The sequence below is a fragment of the Zea mays genome, chromosome 3, assembly GCF_902167145.1.
Source record: "Zea mays cultivar B73 chromosome 3, Zm-B73-REFERENCE-NAM-5.0, whole genome shotgun sequence".
Taxonomy (NCBI): Eukaryota; Viridiplantae; Streptophyta; class Magnoliopsida; order Poales; family Poaceae; genus Zea; species Zea mays.
The window spans coordinates 109,901,227-109,911,152 of record NC_050098.1 but is presented as its reverse complement, the minus strand read 5'-3'; the positions used below and the strand labels follow the sequence as shown (position 1 = coordinate 109,911,152).

Here is a 9,926-nt window from a genome sequence, read left to right as displayed (position 1 = left end):
CGTTCGCCGGCGAGGTTGAAATGGCGCCCAAGCGGAAAGCTTTGAGTTCGTCCATTGCAATCATTCCCCCCATTGATCCCAAAAGTCAGTTGCCCTTCGCAGGTAACCATATGTCTGTTGTCTCCGAATCCGACCTTCTTCATCTCGTTTCCATAGGGGTTCTTCCTCCAAAGGAGCTCTGCTCATGGCGGATTTGTCGTGGGGTCACTGTTCCGACAGAAGACACCCACGAATCCGTCATTTACGTTCCTTTTCTTATCCGCGGACTTGCTCTACCCATTTCTCCTTTCTTCTGCGGTCTCGTTGATTTCTATCGCCTGAATCTGACCCATCTGAATCCCAATTCCATTCTGCAAGTTTCTGTTTTTGTTCATTTATGCGAAGCCTTTCTTGGAGTTTTGCCCCACTTTGGCCTTTGGAAGTATCTGTACCACTGTCGACCTAGGATGGCCAGGGGGCAGCACCAGTTGGTGGGGGGCGCGAGCTTGGAGATGCGTCGTGGAAGGAAGACTGATTACCTCGACATCACCCTCAAGGACAGCATCAAGGGATGGCGCCTGGAATGGTTCATCATGTAGAATCATGGGAATTCCCTCCCCCACGGTCAGGGAGACAACCGGATGTTCGCACTCCGAGCTGGACCGAGTCCCCCACGGACCAGGAAGTGGCTGAAGCAGGGGTTTTGTTAGCAGAAGTTGGATTGCTGAAAGAAAGGGGTCTAACTACAGAAGCTGTGGTCGCTGACTTTGTTTTCAAGAACATTCAACCACTGAAAGACAGAGCATATCCGGCTTATCTGTACCGAGGCTTGGCTGACTCAACCCGGGTAACCAACAGAAGAATTCTTGTTGTGGACTTAGTGAGCCGGCTTGAGATGATACTCAGAGGCAAGGTATCGAACATCGGCGCCCCTTTTACATACTCGGCCTAGAATTTGCCTCCTTCCTAGGCTTTTAATAGTTTCATGTCAAATCCTCTTGCTGGTGATAGCGGTTTGGGTCTTAGAGTGCGACCCTCTCCCGAAGAAGTTAATACTTTGGTTGCCTCGCTCGGAGAAATTCCTGACGACGAGAGGCAGGTTCATTTTGAGGTGCCTTTGAATCCAAGTGATGCAGAGATAAGTGTCGTGCTTGATATGTTAGCCGAGGATTCTTCTGATGCCGCTCCTGCTGAAACATTGGTGGTGGCGCCCATCCCTGAGGCTGACAAAGCTTTGGACGCTCAGAAGTCTGTCAATGTTCATCCAAAACGTTCTCGCCGAGCCGATCAAGCCTCTTTTCCTGCTGAGGGGGAGAAAAAGAAGAAGAGACGTCTTCATCGGGTGTCTAGCTTGGATTAGGGTGTCGGTCCTTCTGCTCCTGTTGCTGAGGAAGTGCCAGTGCCTGAATTTACTGAAGCTGATCCCAATGGGTGTGACCCGTCTGACGCTGACCCCAATGGGTGTGTTGTCCATGTTGTTGATGAGGATGATGAAGAAGAGGACGAAATCCCTCTGATTTGGAAGAATAGCCGGCGTTACATAGCTAGTGGGGAAAGTAGTGGTGTTCCTTCTCCTACCTTGTCTGCCCACATTGGTCTGCAAGAATTATCTCTGGTGAACTTTTATCAAACTCTTGAAGACATGGTTCCAGAAGGTCTGTTGTCAGAACCGGCAGATGATGGCGCGATGGATGTTTGTGCTGATGTGCTCGACGCCGGGTTGGGGTCATCCCGGGCAGCGTCCCGCGCCTCATCGACCTTAGAGCGCGGTCTTGAGGGTCAGGAAGCTGGTTTGGATTGCCCTGCTCCCATGGAAGTGACTGAGGGACCTTCAGCCTTAGAGGTGGCTGCTGCAGAGAACTCGGCCCTCAAGGATGGTGCTGGCGCTTACCCAGCCCCCGAGGGTGTTGCCGGAGATGATCCGGCTCGGATGGGTGGTGCAAGCTGTGACCCAGCCCCCGAGGGTGTCCGATTGGGTTCTCCCTCCCATACTTCCATGGATGTTCACGTAGGGTCTTCTCCTCCACACTCTGGTTGCATGGCGATAGCTCCGGCCTTGGATCAAGGAGTCGCTTTAGAGGCCAGCGCACATGATGATAGAGTTCTGGCTTCTGCTGATGACACTTAATTGGTTGCTGCTGATTCATTGTGTGTTGTTCCGGTTGGTGACCCTTCGCCGAGCCATCAATTGACCTCTCACGACTTGGGGGTTCCCTCATTCTTCTCCAACCTCCAGGTATTTTGGTTTCTTCTGGTCTGACTTTACCTTGGCAGATAGTTGTTCTCATGATTGTCTGCTTTTAATGCCAGGCGTTGGTCGATGAGATGTCTAATCGGCTGAAGTTGCAAGGTGCCTCTGTCCCGGAAGGAGCTTTGTCCCTGGCGCGTTGGAACCCAGTGCTGCTTCAGCGGCGTGTATCTGATTTAGAGGCGGCAAATGTCGGTCAGTGCTTCTTTTGCTTCTTTTTGGCTACCTGATTTAAACTGCTTTTTATTTTGACACCTTTGCTTGACTGTTTCTTGACAGATATGGCTCAACGGTACTATGATCTTGAAGAAAAACATTCTCAAGGTCAAGCTGAACTGGCCCGGCGGTGCTCTGACCTTGAAGAAAAGTATTCTCAAGGTCAGACTAAACTGGCCCGGGTTTCTGCTTCTCTGAATGATGCTAACACGCTGAACTCTACTCTCCGCGCTCAGCTCGACTCTGAAAAGGTGACCTGTGAATCTGGGCTTTGTTTTGCTGTGTTCTTATTGCTTGCTTGACGTTTGAAGAAGCTGATTCTTGTTTGCAGGAAGAAAAACGTGCCCTCGTTACTTCTCGTGACAATCTTTACAGGCTATACCGTGACTCCAGCAACTCGTTGACCATCTTGGAGAGGAGTCATTGCTTCACCAGGGAGGAGTTAGACAATCATCGTTATAAACTGCAAGAATCCTTGGATGATGTGATTCGCCTCAAGCAGTTGGTGTCGACCAAAGATGCTGTCATCAAGAATCTGCGTGCTTCCAAGAAATCCATCGCTCGGGAGCTAGAAAACGCTCGGTTGGCTGTCAAGGTTGCTGAAGAAACTTCTTCTACCCTAAGGGCCCAGCGTGATAAAGCTATGGATAAAGCTATTCGCGCTGGACGGATCTTGATGAGGAGACCTGGTGTGGTTGTTCCTGACGACATAGTGGCTGATGTGAATGCTGCTCCTGATTCCTCAAGTCGCCCCTCTTCATCGGTTGCTCCTGAGAAAAACATTGCCAAATAGAAAAGCATTGCATGCTCTAAACGCGTGGTTAATGTGCTTGGATGTTTTGTTAGAGGACACCTTTTAGTACTGAATGCTACTATTGCTTTCCCATTGTTTAGAATTCAACAGTATCTACATTTGTAGAAGTAAATGCAGTGTGATGGTTTCGAAAATTCATCATGGGGCACAGAAGTTGCCTTAAGACGGGTGATTGCGAACTTGCCAAGCGCGTAGTGCCAATTTAAACCAGCGTCAATTTAAACCGACTACTCCGCTAGTAGGGCGTAGTGGCCGCCCCGAGTTTTAGATAAGCGTGAGCATGTCGCACCGTCTTAAGTCATTGCCTACATAAACCGATTGCTCTGTTAGCAGGGCATAGTGGTCACCCCAAGTTAAGTATGCGTGAGCATGCCGCACCGCCTTAAGTCGTTGCCGACTTAAGTCGATTGCTCCGTTAGCAGGGCATAGTGGTCACCCCGAGTTAAGTATGCGTGAGCATGTCGCACCGCCTTAAGTCGTTGCCGACTTAAGCCGATTGCTCCGTTAGCAGGGCATAGTGGTCACCCCAAGTTAAGTATGCGTGAGCATGTCGGACCGCCTTAAATCGTTGTCGGCTTAAGCTGATTGCTTCGTTAGCAGGGCATAGTGGTCACCACGAGTTAAGTATGTGTGAGCATGTCGCACCGCCTTAAGTCGTTGCCGACTTAAGCCGATTGCTCCGTTAGCAGGGCATAGTGGTCACCCCAAGTTAAGTATGCGTGAGAATGTCGCACCGCCTTAAGTCGTTGCTGACTTAAGCCGATTGCTCCATTAGCGGGGCATAGTGGTCACCCCGAGTTAAGTAAGCGTGCCAATTGACAGTGAACAATCTGAGTGCCTTTGAAACCTTTTTATTGATGATATTTTTCTCAATTTACAGAATACATCGTCGTTCTAAGAGCCTCCGTGATGTAGCTACATGTAGAACTTCCTGAGATGTTTTATGTTCCATGAGTTCCCAATTTCTGTTCCGTCCATCTGAGTGAGGCGATATGATCCCGGCCGAGTAACTTCTGCTACTATGAATGGTCCTTCCCATAGAGGTGACAATTTATGTCGTCCCTCCCACGTTAGAATTCGGCGGAGGACGAGATCTCCTACTGCGAAGGATCGACGCCGTATGGCCTTATCATGATAGCGCCTCAGAGTTTGCTGGTATCGCGCTGATTGAATCACCGTATTTAGTCGCTCTTCTTCGAGTACGTCAACGTCTTCCAGCCTAGTAGCTTCAGCTTCTGCTATGTTATCAAAGACTAACCTTGGTGCCCCGAACTTGAGATCGGCAGGTAGCACTGCCTCCGAGCCATAAACCATAAAGAAGGGGGTATTTCCATGCAGAGCTCGGCTGGGTTGAGTTCTCAGGCTCCAAACTACATATGGTAACTCTCTGATCCATTTTCCTGCGAACTTTTCATTCTTGTCGAAGACTTTCTTTCTGAGTGCTTCTAATATCATCCCGTTGGCCCTTTCTACTTGCCCGTTGGCTCTTGAATGCGCCACCGAGGCATATTTGATCTGAATGCTCTTTTGCTCGCAGAAATCGAAGAATTCTGAACTGGTGAAGTTGGATCCTAGGTCAGTTATGATGCTATTTGGTATCCCGAACCTGAATATTATATCTTGTATGAATTCTACTGCCTTAGCTGAAGTTAGAGAAGCAATGGGTTTGAATTCTATCCATTTAGTGAATTTATCGATAGCCACCAGTACATGAGTGTATCCTCCTTGAGCTTTCTTGAAAGGTCCAATCATATCCAATCCCCAGCATGCGAACGGCCAGGTTATGGGTATAGTCTGCAGCTGCTGCGCTGGTAGATGTTGCTGTTTTGACAAATACTGGCAGGCTTCGCACCTTTGGACTAACTCGACTGCATCACTCTTTGTTGTTGGCCAGTAAAAACCTGACCTAAAGACCTTCCCAACTAGGGTCCTGGATGCTGCGTGTACTCCACATTGCCCAGCATGGATCTCATTTAGAAGTTGCTTTCCAATAGCTTTGAGAACGCATTTCATGAGGACTCTTGATGCACCCCTTCTGTATAGTGTTTCCCCAATGAGTGTATAGTGAGCTGATTGTCTTGCGATGCGCTCGGTTGTATTCTTGTCATCTGGCTCCTCCTCATTTTTTATATATTTGATAATCGGTCTCCTCTACTCATCAGAATCTGACTCTGGTTGGCTCAAAGTATTACATTCTTCTGCCCGATCCAGTGAGATGCTTGGGTGTGATATTTCTTGAACAAAAACTCCAGGTGGGACCTGAGTTCGACTGCATCCTAGCTTGGACAATACATCAGCTTTCGTGTTTCGATCTCTCTCTACATGGTGAAATTCCAGACCTTCAAATTTGTCTTCTAGTTTCCGGACGACAGTGCAGTATTTTCCCATGGAATCGCTCGAGCAATCCCATTCTTTGTTTATCTGACTTATGACTACCAGAGAATCTCCATATACCATCAGTCTCTTGATGCCCAGTGATATAGCAATGTTCAGTCCATGAATCAGAGCTTCATATTCTGTTGCATTGTTAGAGGCTGGAAATAACAACTTAAGGGCATATCTGAGGTGCTCGCCTCCAGGTGCGGTAAAGAGGATCCCTGCGCCTGCTCCCTGTAGCTTTAACGAGCCATCAAAATACATTCGCCACACTTCTGCAGTTTCTGGGTTATCTGGTACTTGTTGTTCGGTCCACTCCGATACGAAGTCAACCAGTGCTTGAGTTTTGATGGCAGTGCGAGGTCGAAATTCAATGTCATGAGATCCCAGCTCGCAGGCCCACTTGGATATTCTTCTGATGGCTTCTTTGTTGTGAAGAATATCCCCTATCGGAAATCCAGTGACTACTATGACTTTGTGGTCGTCGAAGTAGTGACGGAGCTTGCGTGCAGTTAGAAGTACTGCATATAACAGCTTCTGAACTTGAGGGTATTTCTTCTTCGAGGGACCCAGAACTTCACTGATGAAATAAATAGGATGCTGTACTGGGTATGCATGTCCTTCTTCTGCTCGCTCGACTACCAACGCGGTGCTCACCACGTGAGTCGTGCAAGAGATATATAGCAGTAGATCTTTAGCTGGTTGAGTCGGCATGGCTCGACGCGGTGGTTTCAGCACTGGTGGTGTCGTTAAGAATTTTTTCAATGCATCTAGGGCTTCCTGTGCCTCTGAAGTCCACTGAAACTTGTCTACCTTCTTGAGTAACTTATAAAATGGTAAGCCTTTTTCTCCCAGCCTGGATATAAATCTGCTCAGGGCTGCCATACATCCGGTAAGTCTTTGAACTTTCTTCTGTGATTGTGGTGCCTCCATCCTCATGATAGCTTCGATCTTTTCTGGATTGGCTTCAATTCCTCGGTGGCTGACAATAAACCCGAGTAACTTTCCTGCTGGTACTCCGAAAACACATTTTTCGGGATTAAGCTTCCATCGATATCGTCGTAGACTGTTGAAAACCAGTTGTAAATCTTCAATGAAATTTTCCGAATTTTCTGTTTTGATCACCACATCGTCCACATAAGCTTCCACACGCTTGCCCCAGTGATCGGCTAAGCATGTTTGAATAGCTCTCTGATAAGTTGCTCCAGCGTTTTTGAGACCGAACGGCATGGAGGTATAGCAGTAGGCACCGAATGGAGTGATGTATGCTGTTTTTTCCTCGTCTTCTTTCGCCAGGCTAATCTGATGATACCTAGAGTAGCAATCCAAGAAGGATAACACAGAACATCCAGCGGTGGAATCTACCACCTGATCTATCCTAGGAAGCCCGAAGGGATCCTTTGGACAGTGTTTGTTGAGATCCGTATAGTCGACGCACATGCGCCAATCCACTTTATTCTTTTTGAGTACAAGAACAGGGTTGGCTAACCATTCGGGATGTAACACCTTTCTAATAAATCCAGCCGCGACTAAGCGAGCCAGCTCAGCGCGGATGGCCTCTCTCTTGTCGGGCGTGAAACGATGTAATTTTTGCCGAATCGGCCTCGCCTGGGGGTAGACCTTCAATTTGTGCTCAGCCAGTTCTCTCGGGACTCCCGGCATATCCGCAGGTTGCCATGCGAATACGTCTCGGTTATCTTGCAGGAACCGGACGAGCGCGCCTTCCTATTTGTCATCCAGGCTGGATGTGATGATGGCGGTTTTGCGTTCGTCAGTGAACCCAAGGTTGATTCTTTTGGTTTCTTCCGTCGGCCGCATAGAGGTCGTGGCTTGAGCCTCGTTCGCGGGTACCGCGAGGTCTTCCTCAGGCTTAGAGTTTGCCTGCGCAGAAGAAGTCGTCGACGGTTTGGTAGTGAGGGCCGCCTGGATGGCCACTCGGAAACATTCTGCGACGCCTTTGAAGTCAGCGTGCACAGTTATGATCCCTTGCGGCCCTGGCATCTTCAATATCATGTATGTATAATGCAGAATGGCCATGAATTTCACCAATCCAGGCCTCCCAATGATGGCATTGTACCCGCAGTCGAAGTTCGCCACTTCGAACCTTAGGAACTCGGTTCTGTAGTTCTCCGAAGTTCCGAAGGTGACCGGCATGTAGATGTGGCCCAGCGGGTATTCTCCTTCAGTCGGCACGATGTCGAAGAAAGGAGTATCTGACTCGTGGAGCTCTTTGAGGTGAACTCCATGGCCTTGGAGTGTCCGGGGGAAGGTGACGTTGATGCTGCTCCCCCCGTCCACTAATACCTTCTTCACCCTGCTCTCTCGGATCACCGAATCGACGAGGAGCGGGTATTTGCCTGGGTGGTCGAAGTTGAGCCACTGATCTACCCGAGTGAAGGTGATCGGGTGCTCCGACCATCGGTATGGGGCGGGAGGATCGGTAGTCGCCACCAGTATTTGGCAATCGTTGAGCTTTTGTTGTCTATTGTTCTCCTGCGATCCATGTCCGCCAAAGATGACGTTGACCTCTCTGTCGACACGCGGGAAGGCTCCACCTCCTCCCTCCTCCTGTTGCTAGGGTTGTCGCGGTTCTCCTGGTCCTCCCCACGGCGTAGGAGGAGGTAGAGGTTGGAAGGGTCGGCCGTGCCCGACGGAGTGCTTGAAGTCTCTGCAGTTCCGAAGGGTGTGGCGCATGTCCTTGTGGTACGGGCACTAGGCGTCGAGGATATCGTCCAGCGTGCATTCGCCTCCACGAGGTCCTCCCCGGGCGCGAGAAGCAGGTGGTCCGGCGGCGTGGACTTCTTCGCGAGGTCTCTTCTCCCAACGCTTGTCGGGCTGCTGATTCGTGTCGCGTCGCGGTGCCGCTGGTGCTGGCCTCACTCCTCCGATGAGGTCTTGAGCTCGCTCGTCGGCGGTGATGTAGAGGTCGGCTTCCTAGAACAGTTGCTCGGAGGTAGTCGGCGCCTTCTGTAATATGGTTCGAACGAAGGCCGAGTCATTGGATCCTCTGTAGAAGTCCTCGATTACTGCCGCCTCCGCGACCTCGGGGATACGATTTCTCATGGTCTGGAACATTTTGAGGTATGACCGGAGAGTTTCGTCCCCCCGGCGCTTGATGGATTTAAGGTCCCATGGCTGTGCCGGTTTGTCGGAGAGGGACTGAAAGTTGGCGGTGAAGCACCGACTGAAGTCGCTCCAGTCATCGATGCAGTGTCGAGGTAGGTGTCGCAGCCATTGCAGCGCGTCTTGCCCGAGGACAATAAGTAAGTACGTGGTCATTACGTCCTCGGTCGCCCCAGCAGCTCGAGCAGCGGTGGTGTAGACGGCCAGCCAGCCTCCTGGATCCTGCTTAGGTTCATATTTGTCGATGTTGGATACCTTGAAGTTAGGGGGCCATTGAATGGCCCTGAGGCGTGGAGTAAGTGCCGATACTCCACACGTGTCCTCCTGGCGTCGATGATGTTGTCTGTCCCGGGGAGGGGAGTGATCATCGTGGTGCCTCGACCGTCCCCGGGCGGTGCCTCCAGTTGAAGCTGTGGCCGACTCAGTCCTGGTAGCCTGACTCTGTGCTGGGATGCCATGGTCCCGGTCGTACTCTTCCCGGCGGCGGATCTCGTTCTCGTGTCGTCGTTCACGCGAAGCATTGATGGAGCTTCGCGCGTCCCGACGACTATTGATGGCGTGTCGTAGATCGTTCGGCGGGTGAGTGAGGGGTAGAAGGTGATTGGCTGCTTGAGTGAACAGCCGCCGATAGCCCTCGGCATTGGGGGTCCGAGGGAGGCCATCAGCTATCCGAGCCAACACCCCTCCAACTTCACTTGGTGTGTTCATGGCTCGGGCGAAGTCGGGGTTCAGGTTGCGCCCGAAGAGTGGATTTTCCCGACGTTGCCTTGCCTCTTGCTCGGCTTGTTCTTGAGCCCATCGACGATCATGCCGTCGGGAATTCCTTCGTTCCCTGAAGACACGTTCCTCCGGAGTTTCTCCTATCTCTGAGACCTTGTCTCGCGATACAGGCTGCGCCGGGTCCCGCTCTCCGGCCTCGTGATGTCGCCGGATATTTCGGCGTCGGTTCCTTCGTCGGCGAGATTCTCGCTGAGGAGGTTCCTCCCCAGGTGCAGTCGGCTCGTCGTCGGAGATGGGGGCGACTCCACTCTCCCGATGAAGAGGACGTCGGGGTATAATGGAGTAGCTGTCATGGCGATCTTCTTTCTGTTCTCCTTTGAGGGCGGAGGTGTAGAAAGATCAGCTTGATGACCCTCTGCTTTCTTTTTCCTTGTGACTCGTGTCCATTCT

General features: G+C 50.8%; 1 protein-coding gene across 1 annotated transcript; it reads left to right on the top strand.

The window, feature by feature from the left end:
• Positions 1-2,194: 2,194 nt before the first annotated feature.
• On the top strand, positions 2,195-3,236 carry LOC109945266 (uncharacterized). The gene is made up of 4 exons (XM_020551110.1): positions 2,195-2,215; positions 2,290-2,422; positions 2,507-2,694; positions 2,775-3,236. Exons 2-4 carry the CDS (start codon positions 2,305-2,307, stop codon positions 3,234-3,236), a joined length of 768 nt encoding a protein of 255 aa, XP_020406699.1. The 5' UTR covers positions 2,195-2,215; positions 2,290-2,304.
• The last annotated feature ends 6,690 nt before the right edge of the window (positions 3,237-9,926 follow it).

Coding starts and splice junctions, on each gene's coding strand:
- LOC109945266 (XM_020551110.1), top strand. CDS start 2,305: ATGTCTAATCGGCTGAAGTTGCAAGGTGCCTCTGTCCCGGAAGGAGCT. Junction 2,423..2,506: donor TTTAGAGGCGGCAAATGTCG/GTCAGTGCTTCT, acceptor GTTTCTTGACAG/ATATGGCTCAACGGTACTAT. Junction 2,695..2,774: donor CTCAGCTCGACTCTGAAAAG/GTGACCTGTGAA, acceptor TCTTGTTTGCAG/GAAGAAAAACGTGCCCTCGT.